Genomic DNA, 18,482 nt, shown 5'->3' with positions numbered 1-18,482 from the left:
ACTTGTCTACGCGCATCCTTTGAGTGCCTACCACCAGGCTTAATTTCCCGTGCTTCATGGTTCGGCTAAATCGATTTGTCCGCTCTAATGGTGTTAGAGATCACTTGGAGATAATCCCCTAGAAGTGGATAATTATCGATGTCATTCGCTCATTAACGGGTTTACAGGTTGGGAAACTGTAAATCCATGTCAGCAACAGCACGCGACTGGGGAGTCTCTCTCTCTCTCTCTCAGTAACCACTGTGTGTGTGTGTGTGTGTGTGTGTTAGAAAATTAGTGCATATCCAATTATGTGCTCCGATCGGAATGACAGTTTACGGCATGTCGTCATATTTTTTTCATGAAGAGCTAGGCCCATCTCTGACAGGAAAAAACGCAGGCCCACTACAAAATTGCATATAGCCTACCACTGCATACAACCAGACAAAAAAACAAAGCATATGTTTTCAGTGTTCATTTTGATCACAAAAAAACTCCTACAATGCAAAGTAACCAATCCCCTTTAAACTGTGGTAGGCTTGGCCTGGGTTGAACTGACAGCCTGCTTAGGCTATTCACGGTAACTTACCTGCTTTCCTGACGTCATTGTGCCAAACAATGTTTGATTTTTTTGTATTGGCAACTGTAGGCGTGGATACACAGTTTCTTGTCAGAATAACAATGACAGGTAAATGCACTTTGGCTTACATTCTGAGGATATGACACATGCAAAAACACAATTTACTCCTCTGCACATTTTTCTGTTTCAGGCGCTTTTACAAAGGCTATCTGTAAATATGTCAGGCCCTGGGAATTTTGCGTCACACATTCCCTTGTATTTGTACAAGAACAAGAATAGGCCTAAGGATGCAGAATGCCAAACAACTGAGAATATACATGAATAAAATGTGAATTGTTCGTACACAATTACGCCGTGATTGTATGTATTTTTTGTGAGAGTGTGAGAGTGCATCTTCAAATAGTCAGTAGGCCTACTAGTAGCCTAAGCATTAGTAAATTAGGCCGGCAAATCCTCAGTTGCTCGGTTTCTCTCTGATGTTTCGGACATGACCAAATTAAAATTCAGGACCAAGGCAAATTATTTTTAATAGACTTGTAATTGGTTGTCTGTCGTTGTATGCTATGTTGTCGGTGTTACACTCTTTTAAAGATTCATATGTGGAACATGTGTTGACTTATGCGTAGAATAATTCAATTCTATATTATTTTATGTTTCGTTTAGGCTATATGTATTTATATATGTGCGTTTATCCAATGAAATGATTTTATCGGAAAGAGACGCAGCAGTTGCAAAGCGCATGTAGGTGTCACCACAGCGACCCAAACGAACAGGGGAAAGTGGGATGTGCCATTTTCTACGTAACAGCTAGGGGGAAGATCTTCGAACACCGCTCTCAAGTCACCGTGCATTCAACATTTCCTCACTTTGACGAACCCCCTCAAGCCACATCCCGCTGGTGACAGCGCACCAATAAGCTTGGACACATATTTCTCTGAAAACTTGGGTCTGGGAACTGCATGTTGACCATCTGCGGATTTCCACCATAATGTTGGGCACTGTGAAGATGGAAGGTCACGAAACTCCCGACTGGACCAGCTATTACAATGACGCGCAAGAGGTTTGTCATAACTTTTAATGAGTTTTTACTTGAACTGTTTAATAATCAGAGTAGCTTGAACAACTAGACAACGGAAGACTCATTATTATACATAAAAATGCATTGTTTTGATATTAATGCTGAATTTAAAGATATGTTCTTTATGCTAGCCACATGGAGTAGGTCCGTTTAAAAAACTAGAAGTAGAATCTGAACACATCTAAGCGACCCGTTTAACAGCATGAGTCTGTTGAACTCGCTTGGGGGCAGCACTGATCTCGTCAGTTGGCCTACCACAAGCCGTTACTATGCCAGTCGTGACAATGGGCACAGAGCACTTGCTTGCCGCCTTTCTAGTGCCAGAACAGTCATTTACCAACATTTCTATATAATTATGGTAATGAAACACCGTAACTTTACAGGCTAACAGTTTTCTCCAATCTACAGTATTTCTGCAATTAATCATATAGTTATGCCTGCTTTATCAACTGCAATGAGATTAAATTATTTTGATTGGACTGCATTTGATATCCTACTCTTAAACAATGCATTTAATCAGTTGTTTTACGCATTTACACCTTTTACGCATGCAGGGCATGCACACCCATTACTACATTGGAGTTTAATTTATGTCCAAGATTATAAGTGTTTAAGTTAAGATGTGAAACGCATTTTTAGTAGCCTATCTACTACGTTTAATCTTACGTTGTTATTTAATTTTGTTTGAAATGTTAATTCAAAATGTTAAAACTACTTGTTGAATAACAGTAATATTTCATTGATGCACATCAAAATAAATGATCAGTATAATATGGATGGATGTGCAAGGTTGTCATATCGTTTAGGGCGTGTGGTCATAGGATAATATGACAAATTCATAATATAGTCATGAAGTGTTCAAACGTTGTTGTTCCAGGTATATTCACCCATGACCAACACCAGCATGAACGCAGGATTGGGTTCCGTGCAAAGCATGAACAGTTACATGAGCATGTCCACCAGTGGGAATATGACCTCCAGCTCTTTCAACATGTCTTATGCCAACCCCGGCTTGGGTGCAGGACTTAGCCCAGGAACCATGGCAGGGATGCCGACTGCCTCCAGCGCAATGAATGGAATAAGTGGTGGAGTACCACCTATGGGCACCACATTGAGTCCCACTAATATGAACGCCATGTCCGCTCAGCAAGCTTCCATGAGCGCACTGAATCCTTACTCTAGTATGAGCCCCACGATGAGTCCCATGACCTATGCCCAAACTAACATTAACAGGGCAAGAGATAACAAGACCTTCAGAAGAAGTTACCCTCATGCCAAGCCCCCTTACTCGTACATTTCGCTAATCACAATGGCTATCCAGCAGTCACCGAGCAAAATGCTCACTCTCAGTGAAATATATCAGTGGATCATGGATCTCTTCCCTTACTACCGCCAAAATCAACAAAGGTGGCAAAATTCCATCAGACACTCACTGTCTTTCAATGACTGCTTCGTCAAAGTCTCCAGGTCACCGGATAAACCAGGCAAAGGTTCATACTGGGCTTTGCATCCCGATTCTGGAAATATGTTTGAAAATGGCTGTTACCTCCGCAGACAGAAGCGCTTTAAGTGTGAGAAAAAGTTGTCTCCAACTAAGGGAGCAGAGGGAAGGAAAGACCAGACAGGCGGTTCTGGCTCTCCGGCGCACGACAGTGGCAACTCCAAACCAGGGCACATGGACACAAGCTCGATTTCCAGCTCCAACCAGTCCTCCAGTCCCCACAGCTTGGACAGAAGCGGTAACCACACTGAACTAAAGAGCAGCGGGCCACCCCTGCACCCCGCAGCCAGCTCGGCCACGTCTCTGTCATCAATCCCGTTGGCCCCGCATTCTATGGGCCATGAGACCCAGCTGCACCTTAAAGATCCCCATTACTCATTCAACCACCCGTTTTCCATTAATAATTTAATGTCCTCATCGGAGCAACAGCACAAACTGGACATGAAAGCTTACGAACAAGCACTGCAATATTCATCCTATGGCTCAGGGATGTCTTCCAGCTTGCCCCTCGGCAGTGCGTCTATGGCTGGAAGAGCCACAATGGACCCTTCGGCAATAGAGGCGTCTTACTATCAAGGTGTGTATTCCAGACCGGTCCTAAACACATCTTAGTATCCTCTTATTTTTACTGATCTGAGGACCGACAGAATCTTTTTATTTTATGTTATATTTTATTATTATTTTTTGCATGCACACAGTGCAAAGGACTGTTACTTTCAAATGTAAGAATGTGTAAGTGTATTATAAACTATTCTGTAAACGTGTTTCCATGAAAGATTGTATACCCCAGATGTAAATCATCGCAAGTGTATTTAAACCATTTTGAACTTGTAAAATAATGTTGTATTCCCCAAACTTGTAGTCTCTAACGACAAATGTGTCCGTGTGTTACAATGTGCATGAATGAAGGTCAATGTGGTGTTGTGGAACGCGTGCTGCAGGTTAAAAAAAAATCAAAACAACATGAAATCAAAACAAAATACAAAAACAAAGCACCTGTTTCAAGTGATTTTTATGTTGTTAGCATATTTTACATTTTTTCGTTTTATTTACCATTTTGACAAAGGCGTTTCAATCCCAGTCTTGTATCAAAACAACTTTATTCCAACTTGAAACTGCATTAGAAATAATAAAAAATATGTATTTCTTTATGAAACAAATACTTTCAGTGGTTGGTGACATCTTTTATGCAGACAGATTGAATCTTCACTGAAGAATCAGGGAAGCCTTTCACGTTTTTGCTTATTCCTTTTCTCTTTCTATGTGATTAAATTATTTCGTTTAAATAAAATCTGATCACGGTATTCACATTGTTGTAATTCTTCTAATTACACTATCGACGTCATGCGTCCATGCAAAGTCCTTATCGCTATTTTAGGCTATCATAGTAGACTACCCTTTATATTTTTTTCTCTTTTAATTAGCCTATAATACCGCCTAAATGGAATTAAACAATCACAATGTAAACACGCTAATTTTATTTCAAGCTAAATAGGCCTAATATATTCTGCCCCACCCCCTTTCAACTGTTTCTGTCGAAATATTACGGTCTTTTCCCATGTAATTATGGTCCATATTTTGTCTCAGTCATTATTGGTAAGTGACCAAGAGAAAATCCAAATATAACTAACCTAGAGCCTCAAAGACCTGTCTGATAAAAGATTGGATCGCGTTTTAAATGGGATTTTTAACAATATCATAGGGAGGCCAAATCATCTTTTTGTGAACCGTAACCTACACGAGGGGCTCCTGAACCTGAACAGATTTGACTTTGATCATGGTATTTTGTAGACACACATTTTGGCTGAGTAACCGTGAAATTCATTTAATTATCATGTAATTGCCCCCTGATGCGTAAATAAAATGGAGAAGCGCAACTGAGCATCATGAAATCACATGGAAAGGCAGGTTTACCGACATTCCCTTCTGCTCGGACATTAACCATCTTGTAGGCTGTAAATAACTTTGATCATTTTTATGTCCAATTAAGACTTTTATTACAAAAGTTTATTTAAAGAACTTAAATGTGAAAGGTGAAATTATATACATTCACAGCTCTATAATAGTGTAATTGTAGCATACGCTGACGCATTTAAATCTACAATTGAGCAAACAAAATCTAGGTGAAAATGGCATTGGTGATTATTGAAATTATAGTTCAAAAACATTCAATTGTTCAGGTAGACAAATAGTCCATTTTAAGATCATAGGCTAGGGAATATGCTTTTTATATGATGTAGCCTACAAGGAAAAACTCTTTTTTAGGAACGTTTTCAAAATGTTTATCAAACATATCTTGCTAATTTTATTTATTATTGATTGTATTATTAAATATGTATTTTCTTTAATTTAAGGATAGGCTACCTATTGTGCCAAATAGCGAATCAGTGTCGATGGTAGGCTACCGTATAGCCTATAAAACAAAAGGCTCAATTCGTTTTTTTTTTATTATAAAAGACTGAACAGCTTTATGATTTCGCACAGTCGAATTTGTAAATGATTGCTTTGAAAATGCATTTAGAATGCACTACTTGTCGAATTTGTATTAATAAAAAACTGAAGGTAGCCTATGCCTTGTCCACGTCAAATATCTGCATATATAAACAATAACGAATAATGATTTCGATATTGTCACCAATGAGATAACATCTGCCCTATATTATATGATCAATTGACAATAGAAATGGCCTCAGGTCTGTGTGACCGAGGGGTAGGCTATTCCTCCCCTCACTTGAGATTGCAGGCGTAATGGCAATTGGTTAATTGACAAAAGAAACACAAGTAGGCCTACGTGTTGAAAAAAGTTCTCCCGTTAGAGAGAAGTTGTTTGCATGAGAAATCTTTTAACTTTACATGGATCGTGTCCATTGGTTTGCCCAGCTGTTGAAAAAGGTTTGCCTTTGCGGTGTGGACGCTGCTGCTAGAAATGTCGAAAGATAAAAGGTGAGGGCCAATAATTGTGTATTATTATTCCGCCTAGATTTCACAATTTCTTATCATGTTAGAAATACTTTGACCATTTCTTGCTTCCCTGGATGTCACAAAAATGTGAATCGGACAATTTAGTTTGCCTAACGTGATGTAATTTTCGTGCCTAACGTGAATGTATTTTCAACTAAATACATCGTTATTATTATTATTATTATTATTATTATTATTATTATTATCATTATCAATTATTATTATTATTATTATTATTGTTGTTGTTATTATGTTGTTGTTGTTGTTGTTGTTGTTGTAAGTAGCCTATTTTAGGCTACACCTGTGTCAGTCTCAGCATCGAGTGCGCTCACTGAAGTCCACTAGCCTTTATTAATTCGAAACATATGCTATCAGCGGGCAGTGTCCAGCGTCGAGATTTCACTAGCGTCTTGTTTTCCAACTTATGTGGCATTTCTCGTAAGGCCATCAAAAGAACTGGCGCTTTCTTCAGCCTTATGGACAAAAATTTCTACTACAATGCGCCAACTCCTTTACTTCAAAAGCGGCCATCAGCAAGCCTACCCGTAGATCTTTCTTCTCTGTCTTTTCATTCTGTGGTTTTAGAAAGCCACTACAGGACCAAGGCGCTCCTAATACCTTTTGATGGGGATTGAATTAATTATCTCCAATAACACAATTGTGCTCAGGCAACGAAAAGAGCAAAGCAATACCCCTTCAAAATCACACGCGAAAGAAAGGGGGCTTTCAAAAGAAGAGGGAGAGAAGAGGGAGAGATCTCTATCCGAAATCAGATTTAGTAGCAGCTGGTTTTCCATTAAAAATTATACGGAAGAAGTTTATTAAGGCTTTGTCCCCTCCTAATATGCGCCGACTATGTTAGGTTGGTGGTCTCCTCGCCTGCCTGCTTGTAGCCTCATGTTTAGTGTCTTTATTATAGGCTACTGTTTGAGAAGCAGCGAACAGGATCGCATTTGATCTATTTTATTTATGGAACAATGAGAATAGGAGTAGATTAGCATACCATAGGCTGCATCATCCTACATTTCACATTAAACTAAATGCAGAGGCAAACCAATAATTACACTAAATCATCTTGAGTGATTACCATAGAACACCACACCAATAACCTAATTTAAGTTAGGTCTATTCCTGGGGGTCATATTAGTCAATAAATGCAACTTTGCAATTGATGGCTAGATTTGAATGTAGACTACAAGGTTCGTTTTTAAAGTGCATGCCTATTTAGGAACTCCACCTTCATGGATAGGTGTGACTTGCTACGTGCTCTGATTTAGGGCTCACGGTAGCCAAGTGCAGTTGCTGTCAAAATGTGTGGATGGACGGTGCAAAGTGAAAAGGCTTGGAAATAGTTGGTGTCGTTATAGCAACAGGATCAGTCACGCTTTTCTCTAAGGGTCATTCAGCACCGTGGCTGCTGGAACGCGTTTTTAATTAAAGCGTATAAAAACTTGTTTTGTAGTCATGTCATCGTGCGATTGGTTCTCAAAATGGATAATCAGGATCCCCCTTTGATGGCCCGGTGCACCACCCGGCAGGACTCCATGGAGAGATGCACATTATCTGAGCCCCCAAATCCTACAGCACTGAGTCGGCTACTGCAAAAATACAGACATCCAGCTCGAAAGATTGATGTCAGTGGGGCAAATACATATGCCTAATAAACATTCGATATTTCTCAGGAACAGATGCATTTTGCAACCCAGGCGTCCACACGTACACAAGGAAAGTTTAACTTGTTTTACAAGTAGGATTATCCGACAGAGAAACCTACACAGAGACCTCGTGGATTAAATCGTGGGGGACACCCAGGTTGTGCGATCTCCACGGTTACCAATGGAGGAGAAATCGACAAGCTTGTCTTGGTGTCAAGCATTATCTAAGGGGAGGGCAACACAGCAGCATGTCCCGCCTAGCCAACACCTCCTTTTCTTTCCACCACAACTTTCAGAGCGACCAGTGCGCCCATCCAACATATTTCTGAGTACATAATCGATCATGTTCGGGTACACAAGTCACTGCACTGCCCTCCTCAAGCAAATGACACTGGGACGGGGACAGGGCTCGGGAGGGTCAACTCATCAATATGAGAAAAGGAAACGTAAACGATGCGGATATAATTGGTTGGTATACAGTCCTCAGCAAAGGTCATCCGATCTCTTTGGCACTCTCATGTTTGGGAATTATCAACATGCAAAATCGCTTCTTGACATTACCGACCACTTGCTGCAAACAGGACTGAAAAACGGTCAAACAGTTGAAGGTGGGCCACGCATGTGAAAGTAGGCCTCTCCAAGAACGCACGTTCAGCCACCTGACTGAAACAGAATAGGGACAGCACATTTTTTAAAAAGTTATCAACCCAATCAACATTAGGCCTATTGTACACAATTTCGTGTAATTATAGGATGGTGACATGAGGGAATGGATTTAGCTTTTCCCTCCTATACTTCCTAGACTGTATAACACAATTATTTTTTCGCGAGGCTGTGCATGGCTAACCATTTTAATTATATTGCCTACGTAAAGCACTTTTCCGAAAACAATTTTAGATGACGCAGGGCCATATACTCTCCTCAATCAAAACAACTACCCATATTTTGGCCATTCTTGTAGGCCTATAGTTTCAATTTATTCTTTTTTTAAAAGACTAAAACGGATCTCTTATATTAAGGAAGTAATAAGATGAAAAAAAAAAAACGTAATATTAACACACCTCACAAAAGTATTTTTACTGATTTAATATCAGAGGGATGATACAGGACTTCTCTCTGCCACCCAAAGATATGTCCCAAATTAGTACCTTTTGAAAACTAAACCTTAGATAAATACAGGTAGTCAAACAGACAGCGTTATCTTTAATTTGAAGATAATAGCCCTCTGGTGACTAAACATATTAGCTAACGACAGAGTTTAGGAAGCATTAGCTCATAAATCATTTTGCATGAATTTTGGGACAGGAAACCTTAGAATATCTGGCTTTTTTGTGTAGGCTATATCATCATTCAATTAAAGTAGCCTATGTCAACAAACAATAAATAATAATAATAATAATAATAATAATAAAATAATTGATGCAGAAACTGCTAATATTTCCATGAATTTATTTTATACCCTAATAATACATATTTTCTCACTGACATACTGTTGATGGTGGGTAATGTTTTTAAAAATAAAGCGAGACATAAAATATACTGACCAAGTCACCCTATCTATAGGATCACAATAAATGCTTTAAAACACTGATAGATTTAGTTTCCTTACAAATGTCCCTTTTCTGAAGTACATAGAACACACAAACAAAACAATACCGTTATAATACTGAACTCCAGTTTTCCTTATAAGAATCCTGCTCTTAGCACCTTATAGTTTGTAGTGTCTGAACCTTATAATCACACAGTGTTTGAGAGAAGCCTGTTTCCCTTATCCTGACCAGACTTCCACATCAACACAAACAGTGATGCTAAAAAAATCAATACTCCAATAAGAAAAAAAGAAAAGATTTTCAGCAGAAAGTGGAATGGAAGGGAGATAGCTGTAACCCATGGCAGTAACAACCAAGTGGTTAAACATTTACAATTCTACTTTTTTTTTCTCTTTCTCTCTCCCCCTTTCTCTCCCGCTTTCCTTCTCTCTTTTGGGAGCGAGGCTTGGAATGAGGCTTTTTTGTGTGTGAGTGCTCCACTTCTAACAACTGTTTGCCCAGTCAAGGCTGTGGCTGTGTTTACTCAGCGCTAAACGCCACTGCCTGGTCACCAGATGTGGTCGCCCGGCCGGTCAGTCGGCAGGTCAGCCCTTTTTGCGTGGAGCCTCCGCGAGTCAGATCACCGTCCTCACGCTCCCTGTGCCCACCTTCTTTCTTAACACCTCCACCAGCCGCTCCAACCTACAGAGAGAGAGAGGGGGGGAGGGAGGGGGGGGGAAAGAGAGAGAAATGGATAAAAGGAAAAACAGAAAAAGTGAGAGACCGAGAAGAGTATGTGCTCCTCTCTCTCCTGGGTCACGTTTAAACACAAAGGGAACATTTCAAGAGGAGAGATGGCCAGAGATGGAAAAAGATGTAAAGAAAAAAAATAGATCCAAGACAAGAGACACACACATACTTCATCAAGTGGGCAAAACACAGCACCCGTACCAAAACCCACATCTCAATCCCTTAAAATATCCTCCCAGAGAAGTGTCCAGTATTTTTTTAATCTGATGAATTGACAGACTCTTGGGTTCTACTGAAAAGGACAGAAAAAAAGAGAATGTTCTTGTGTCCTGCTCCAGACCACCTGGACAAGTGTGTGAGACAAGACAGAGAGACGGACTGAAATGATGGCTGGATGGAATTCTCTTTTTTTCCACTATTTGTCAGGGTGTCAGAACACCCGAGTTAAAAAAAGAGGGTCCGAATGCAAACAGTCAGAAGGTCTCTTGTTGTGGGTTTAAAGCTGTGGAGGGCAGGGGGAAATAATGATACAAAATAAGGAAGAATTTCAATGCAATAACATTTGTCACAGAAATATATAATGAACACACACAACTAGGACTAACTAATAAAGGAAATTGCACAAATAAACAAACAAACAGATGAATACACAAACCAACAAACAAAAAATAATTGGTTAAAAGTTTGTCCTGGGGATGAAAATCTTCAGAGCACTGGCTATAGTAGAGCAGAAAAACATTTTGCATTAGTGTGAAAGAGCTACCTTGATTGAATAACTTGAACAAATTGAAAATTCAAGATGTCCAAGACTACAGTCATGACCACTGAGCTTTCAAATTAAATTGAAAATCCCAGTTTGAGTCCTGGAAATGCACTGGGATTCCTCCCGTAAAGTGAGGATTTTAGCCGCATCCCAAATCATCCTATACTGTGATCTTCCCACACTTAGGGATGCAGCCGCGTATGGTAATCAAAATCTTCCCACAGACAACCTCATTTTCCGTGAAGCCTCTGCTGTGTTGTCACTGAATAACAATACACAGAGCGGTAAGGCTGTTTACTATGCAGCATATCCAAACACTCGGTTATTCTAATAATTCAGCTTCCTGGCAGCCGAAGAATTGATTTCTTTAAAAAGGTTTTTGATAAGATGCATGCCACAAACTTCACTAGAGTACTGGGAGAAGAACAACATTAAGAGTCACATGCACATTATCAAAATCATTAAAAACTATCTTTTAGTATTTAAAATGTTAAAATCATTTCGGTAGTTAATGTGACAATTTAGGTGTTATATCAATGACATTATAAAAATGAAATCTTATCAATAAATACTTGTGCTTGGATTAAAAAACAAACCAAAAAAAAGAGAAAAAAAATCTGATTATGAACTGATATGTAAAATAACATTACAAAATATTAAAGATGCATGTTTGTCATATTGCTTATTTTGCATGCTTGTCATTTTTCTCATAATTTTTATCATATATGTTACATTAAATATGAAAAAGAAACTAGCTATTGACTGTTTAGGAGAACAAGTGAACGTTTGTGCTTGCAGTGGAGACGGCACAAAAGCGAGTGAACAGCCTACAGCACAAACATGCCATTGGTTCACCGGTCGGAGTGTCCCTTGGCTACGGTGTGGCCTCAGGGAGCGCTCTGACCCGCGTCTCCACCTGTTTTTCTGCTCGCCGAGATCTGTGCCAGCCAACGCTGCCATATGTGTTTCACTGCATCTGAGCTCCCTTAGTGCGAGGGCGTGCATGTGTGTGTGTCTGACGGTGTTTTTTCTAGACACACACTCACACTCACAGCAAGAGTCTGTGTAACGTCAACTTGTAGTGGAGAGGGAATGAGTGTGTACACTATGTATAGAGGAGAAGTTAGAGAGAGAGCTGAAGTGGGGAGAGAGAGGGAGAAAGAGAGAGGAAAGAGACTCAGACAGAAAGGAAACGAAAAAGAAGAAAAAAGAGAGGAAGCCTAAAAAGGTACACTAATATTTAGAAAAGGTCGTTGTCACTAAACACTCAGGGCCAAGCACATAGACCACAGACATCCCCTGGACACACACACATACGCACACACACACACACACATACACACACACACACACAAACACCTCACACACTTGCTCTGCTTGCTCTACAAATACATATACACAAACACCTTGTCCCGCTCGTGTGCCAGAGTAGGTTTTTTTCTTCCTCCTCCTCCTCCTCTTCACCGCCGGCTTTTTAAATATATTTGTCAGCCCCTTTGTCACGTTTGCACAATTAGCGTGTGCGAGTCTGACCAGTGGGGACGTCTAAGGTGGACCGGTGTGCGGAGGGGATTTGGAAAGAGGGACGTGTTTGCCCAGGGTGGCCAGTAAACCCAAACATACACGCAAGGGAGGAGCTGTGCAAAAGTATAAATCCCGATTAAGAATTCACAGTGTCGCAAAACCAACAATTATAGCTGGAAGGAGGCAGAGTAAACAAGCGACCCTTGCATAAAATTTTTTTTTTCAAAAAGCCGCACGTTGGGGCTGTTTTTTTTGGGGGTTGGGGGTGTGGTGTGTGTGAGTGTGTGGGAGAGGGTAGGAGTGAGGGTGATGTGGGTGTTGCATTCTATAGACTGAAAGAACATTTTGGTGCTGGGATTGGGCAGTCATCACGATCTGCAGACAAAAGATGCCTCCCGTCAATTAATTTCGCTGCCTCTCCAATTCCTTCGTCCTCTTGTCTTGTTTTCTTTCTTGTTTTTATTTAGTCAGTCAAACGGCCACTGCTCTTACAATACTTTTGGCAGAGTCACCGTGCACAAACAAACAAATGCCAACACAAAGTTAAAAAAAAAAAAAAAAAGCCCCACACAGAAGCTAAGGCACCGAGGGGGCACGGGGCCAGAAACCTGGTCGGCTCCACACGAGCGCCACAGACACCGTGGCTCAGCGGGAGGCGGCAGTCGGCCGGAGGCCGTCGACGCGCTGCCCTCCTGAGCTGCCCCAGCCCCTGCCTCCCTGCCTCCCTGCCCCCCCCCCGCCCCCGCACTCCCTCCCTGCCAGCCCTCCCGAATGAAAAGGCCTCTTTGTGTGGCTCCTCTCACGGCCAAGTTTGATTCAGAGGGCCATTAGACATTCAGCCGAGCCCTCGTCCACTTCTCTCACCCTCTCTCTCTCTCCCTCCTTCCCTCCCTACATCCATCCATCCATCCATCCATCCATCCATCCATCCATCCATCCATCTATCCACTCCCCCCTCTTGTTTCTTCTGCCTTCTTCTCCGTCAATGGGGAGTTCTGGGCTCCGGCACTCAGGTGCCACATTCTGGGCTGCCTCTCGCCTTCCTTCAGGGGGGGGGGGGGGCGAGGGGGCTGCCCGCCTCACCCCTGCATTTTTCGCACCGCACTGCGACAGGGGCTCCACGTCAGAGTGGCTTCCCACAGCAGCCCCCACCCCATCGCCACCAGGCCTGCTCCGACACACACACACACACAGGCCCAGGGCCTGGCCATTGAGGCCATCCATCTAGGTGTCACCTAACGGTCAGGTGCGAGAGCCTCAGATCCGCACTGTCCGCCCAGGACTCACTGGTGTGCTCAAGACAGCATCACACACACACACACACACACACACACACACACACACAAATGTTCCACACATACAGGCTGCAATCAGAGCAGACGCAGATGCATATACTGTACACATGAAGTGGAACACACAGGTACAAGTTTTGGGTACACACACTCACTCACTCACTCACTCACTCACCCACACACACCCACACACACACACTTGCAGGAACATGCATAAAAATGAATGCAAACACAAACACACACACACGTAGACACAGGCATACATGACCACACACACACATTCAAAGAAACTACAGAGAAATGCACACATTTTAACACATGTAAATACAAATACACACACACACACACACACACACACATGCTGCCAACTCCCCAAAACCTCATCAGGAGGCCTCTTCCTGGGAAAAAAAGGTCTGGGAAAAACAGCGGTCCTGGGGTACGGCCCCACTCCTACTCACTCAGTAGCCTGACATGGTCAATATTAGACACTTAGGCTTTCTGGCACTGATTCAGGCCTTGGTGCCATAAATTACATGAGAATTCTCAGAACACCGAGCACCGTGGTGTTCTCCTATACTGGAGATCTCACTTTTCTCTCCATCTGAAAAAATACAGTGTTCTTAAAAAAAAAAAGAGTGCAGAAGTTTCAGAGCTTCTCGTATGGTTCATATGTGTGCAAATACATGAGTGGTCTCTGAGTTTGTGTGAGAGAGAATCTATTTTGGTCAATGAATGTACCAAAGACACACATAAACAAATAAACAAACACACACACAAAAAACACCAAAACACACACACACAGCAAACTCATCATACCACGAATGAAACAAAACTTCTGGACTATTGACGTAAGAATGCTGTTGACTAGTTGTGCAAAGGAAAGCAAATCTTTGCCCAATCCCTGAAAGTTTGTGTTTATGAAAGTCTCCATGTGTATCCAAAATGTGGCAACTCTAAAAGAACACTAACAATATGACTTAAATTAATCCATGTCATAACGTTACAGAATGTTTTCCACTAGAAAGATAAGACACCCCCTTCAGACAAGGAGAGGCCGGAGACCCACAAACAATCTAATTCAAACAAATGAATGTTGTAATGCTATTAAATTGAACCATGTCTGTTAAAAACTGAAGAGGACCAAGAGGTGTTATCAGATGAGACACCCCCCCCCCCACCCCAGGGAGACGGGGGGGCATCAGTGATCTCTGTCATCAGACCTCTCATGACCCCTCCAGCCTCATCTAAGCCCCTCAAGAAGGCTCGTTTAAATACAATGGCCAAAGTTCCCTCTGGGCTCTTCTTTCAGAGCCCTCTTCTGGGGTGCTAGCAGTCTATCAGTGTGTGTGTGTGTGTGTGTGTGTGTGTGTGTGTGTGTGTGTGTGTGTGTGTGTGTGTGTGTGTGTGTGTGTGTGTATGTGCGTGTGTGTGTGTGTGTGTGTGTGTGTGTGTGTGTGTGTGTGTGTGTGTGTGTGTGGGGAGGCAGGGGGTGTCTTCCCAGGATTCTGAGCTCTCCCTCCCTGTCTCTCGCTCCCCCTCCCCATCAAACCCATCCCCCTGTTAATTCATCGTGCAAATAAATGAGTGGGGTGAGAACTGTTTGCATTGCATGGGGAGCCCATGTGTGTGTGGGAGAGAGGAGTTGAGAGAGGAGGCGAGAGAGGGAGAGAGGGCGAGAGAGAAAGAGGATGGGAGGGCCTCATACACAAGTGTGGGTGTGTGTGTGTGTGTGTGAATGTGTGCACATACACACCTCCCCACACACACACACACACATGAAGCTACTGCAACATGCTCTTGAGGCTGGGAATACGTGTCTGTATGTGGCTATTGGAGCACATAGGTGTGTGGTATAATAGTACTCTGTTTGGTACTCAGAATTCTATTGTTGTTAAGTTAGTACTTAACAGGTTGTACAACATTAGCTAACTATGGAATGGATCTGGTCCGGATGGGGCTGTGGTTCTCACTACTGGGTACTGAGTTTGGAACTAAGAACTCTATTATGACTGAGCAGAGAGGGTTAAAGCGGAGTTAGTAATCAAGGATCTTTGGTCTGAGGTTAGCGTCATTTACTCAAAGATTCCACGACCATGGTACTCACTTCTGGACCTTTTCACTGGCCTCCCGCTCTGCGTCCTGGGAGTGGCGGAGCTGGGCCTGGAGGTTCTGGTGCTCACTGGCCAGTAGCTGCATACGGGCCAGGAGGGCCTGGTTCTGGTTCCCCTTGGTCTCGGAGGTCAAAGACGAAGGTGGTGTGGGAGCACCTTGTTCCTTCACTGCAGTCTCCTCAGTCTGCATCAGATGCTGACTGTAAAAGAGGTCAATTCATATGTTCATTTAATGGTTTAACATTGTATTTGTACACACATTGTACACACATTTCATTCTGTGGCCAATATTATAATATAAATTGCCACTCCAAACTGTCTTGACAACATTGAAACCACAAATATCTGTAATGGCTGTGACCGAAAAGTGGACCAACTATTCCCCTGTTTGTAACCAAATGACACCATGAGGAAAGGCTTTATTCAGCTGCTGCTCGGGCTCAGTGTCCACCACCCAGAGTGATGAGTGTCAGTGTGGCTGCCAGTAAAACCCACTGCACTATTTGAACTATTACGGCCATGTTCCAGGAGCTGTTGAGTGACAGCCCTCATCTCAGACTGGGTCATCTCAGTGCCAAGGCACACACACACACACACACACACACACACACACACACACACACACACACACACACACACACACACACACACACACACACACACACTAACTTCGCACCATAATCACACCACCCTCCAGGTGAATGTCACACAGATGTGACTCAATGAGATGCACAGGATTTAACAGAGGATTTAACAGAAAGGGAATAAAATGGTAAAAAAAGAGGGAAGGATAGAGAGAAAAGATAAACATCTTGAGCAACAAATATAATCTCTCCTGGCTTTTATAGAAATGTAGGGATTTAATTAAGGAGAGGAAGAAGAACAATCTGGACTATTTTTACAGGCAGGCAAACAAACTGACCTCGTGTTGCCCCTTTGCACCATCACCATCACAGATGATTCTAACTCATCTAACTGTAAACATTTCTGACGTGATGTGATTCTGTATGGATATACACAAATAAACAAATGAATAAAAGAACATTACTCCATTGCTGCAGGTTTGCATGCCTGTGTTGTGAAATGACAGTAGTCACCAAATAATCTATTCTGAAAACCCACCCCCTCACACACAGAAAAACACCTGTTTATTATTATAATGTGGATTTGGTGGTAAATGGTCAGTATTACTGGAGAGGCTAGAATGACAAATGTCTGCAGTTTAATAAAACTGCCCTCCTCCCAACCCCCCCCCCCCCCTATTCTGAAGAGAAGCCAGCGAGCTCTACTCCCTCTCATCAAACACTCACTACCACACACCTGCCCGTCAGGTTCCTGAGCAGGTGAGGACCTTCAAATATGAGGCGGCATAAACCGCAACCACGAGGGAGCGGTGGGTGAGGAGACACTCGCAGCAGACACAATACCCTGAGCAATGGACCTCGCCTCAACACCACCACCAATAATACCTCTCACTAACACCCCCCCACCCCTGTCCCTTCCTCTCGAGTGCCATACAAGCGCCGTCCAATTCCTGACAGATGGAGCCTGATGGATGGTCACCAGTCTTTGTCTGCTGAGGGGGGGAGTCGGGCAGTGTGCATATTGCCTTAAACTCATATTAGTCACTATGGCCTCTTGTCCCTCGTTTAATTAGTTTCAGGGAGACGTCAGGCTCCAGACATCTCTCTCTCTCTCTCTCTTTCCCTTTCTCTCTCTCTCCCCCACCTCTTTCTGCCTATGCACTCAGGTCTTTTTTTCATTCCTCCTCTAGAAGTGGAGGGTAATCAATTGGGATGTGATATTGATAGCCGAGCGAGAGATGTAAACTTGTGTGTTTTGTTTAATTAAAGGCAAACATATTGGGTACGAAGGTCCGGTGGCAGTGACAAACAAGGGCGAAAGCACGTTGCCCTGCCATGGATTATCTTATCTACACCTCCCACCCCCATGCCCTGAATCCATCTCCCAAATACGCCCCCAACATAGACATAGGGGGCTGAAGAAGACGTTGCAGTGACTGATGTCTATGCTTGTGTCTGCATCAGTTTGTCAAAGCTGAAACGTACTGTAGGACCATGAAACTGACAAATCCAATGTGTGCCAGAAAGGTGGATCAGATAACCAGATAAGGGTTATGCAGGTGTCTAGTTAGGCAGATTGGGAGGTAATAAACTGTATAATAACAGCCTTGACCACTTCTCATTGACTCATCTAATCATGTTTTCAAGGTTTTTTTCTGGCATTTTTAGTTGTAACTATATTGAAACACAATCCACTGTTCTTGGGCATCTCTGGAGGTCAACACATCAGTGACAAATATTCTCTTTGTAGTGTGTTATCTGGGTTCTCTTGCATAATAAGTCTGACTATCTTTCTGCGTTACTTTGTGCACAAACTGCCCCAGTTTCCAAGAGAGGGAGAGAGAGAGAAAACGGAACACAAAAGCAAAATGCTTTTGGAAAATACAAGGGTAGACATGTATGTCAATAGATTGAGGCAGAGATATAGATACAGCAGATATATAGCCAGATAGATAGGGAAATAGAGAGAGAGAGAGCACGAGGGAACAAGAAAAAAGAATGAAAGATAGAAAACTGTAAAGCAAGCCTGGGCATTGGTGTTAATCATTAACCAGCGAAATCAGATAGGTAATCAAAGGCACTGGTTCCCAACGTACCTGGCCTGCGATTCAGTGCAGCGTTTAATGGTTAACTGAACCAGAGGCGTGCTATCAGAGAGGATATGTAAAATAACCT

The 18,482-nt window shown here is 42.4% G+C and overlaps 2 protein-coding genes across 4 annotated transcripts in view; one reads left to right on the top strand and one right to left on the bottom strand.

Moving 5' to 3' along the window:
• Positions 1-1,438: 1,438 nt before the first annotated feature.
• foxa1 (forkhead box A1) lies at positions 1,439-4,442 on the top strand. Its single transcript, XM_048227707.1, has 2 exons — positions 1,439-1,619; positions 2,515-4,442. The coding sequence occupies exons 1-2, from the start codon at positions 1,548-1,550 to the stop codon at positions 3,748-3,750; spliced, it is 1,308 nt and encodes a 435-aa protein (XP_048083664.1). The 5' UTR covers positions 1,439-1,547; the 3' UTR covers positions 3,751-4,442.
• A 5,254-nt stretch (positions 4,443-9,696) lies between these two features.
• Positions 9,697-18,482, bottom strand: part of mipol1 (mirror-image polydactyly 1) — a 58,181-nt gene continuing 49,395 nt past the window's right edge. For all 3 annotated transcript variants that reach the window (XM_048227703.1, XM_048227704.1, XM_048227705.1), the window contains exons 13-14: positions 15,717-15,923; positions 9,697-9,985 (exon numbers count right to left, since the gene is read on the bottom strand). In XM_048227703.1, coding sequence (XP_048083660.1) covers positions 9,919-9,985; positions 15,717-15,923 — 274 coding nt within the window. In that variant the 3' untranslated portion in view covers positions 9,697-9,918. The remainder of the gene's footprint in view (positions 9,986-15,716; positions 15,924-18,482) is intronic.

Source organism: Alosa alosa, chromosome 19 (assembly GCF_017589495.1).
Source record: "Alosa alosa isolate M-15738 ecotype Scorff River chromosome 19, AALO_Geno_1.1, whole genome shotgun sequence".
NCBI classification, from domain to species: domain Eukaryota; kingdom Metazoa; phylum Chordata; class Actinopteri; order Clupeiformes; family Clupeidae; genus Alosa; species Alosa alosa.
The sequence above is the reverse complement of the archived record's forward strand: the minus strand, read 5'-3'. Positions and strand labels throughout refer to the sequence as shown.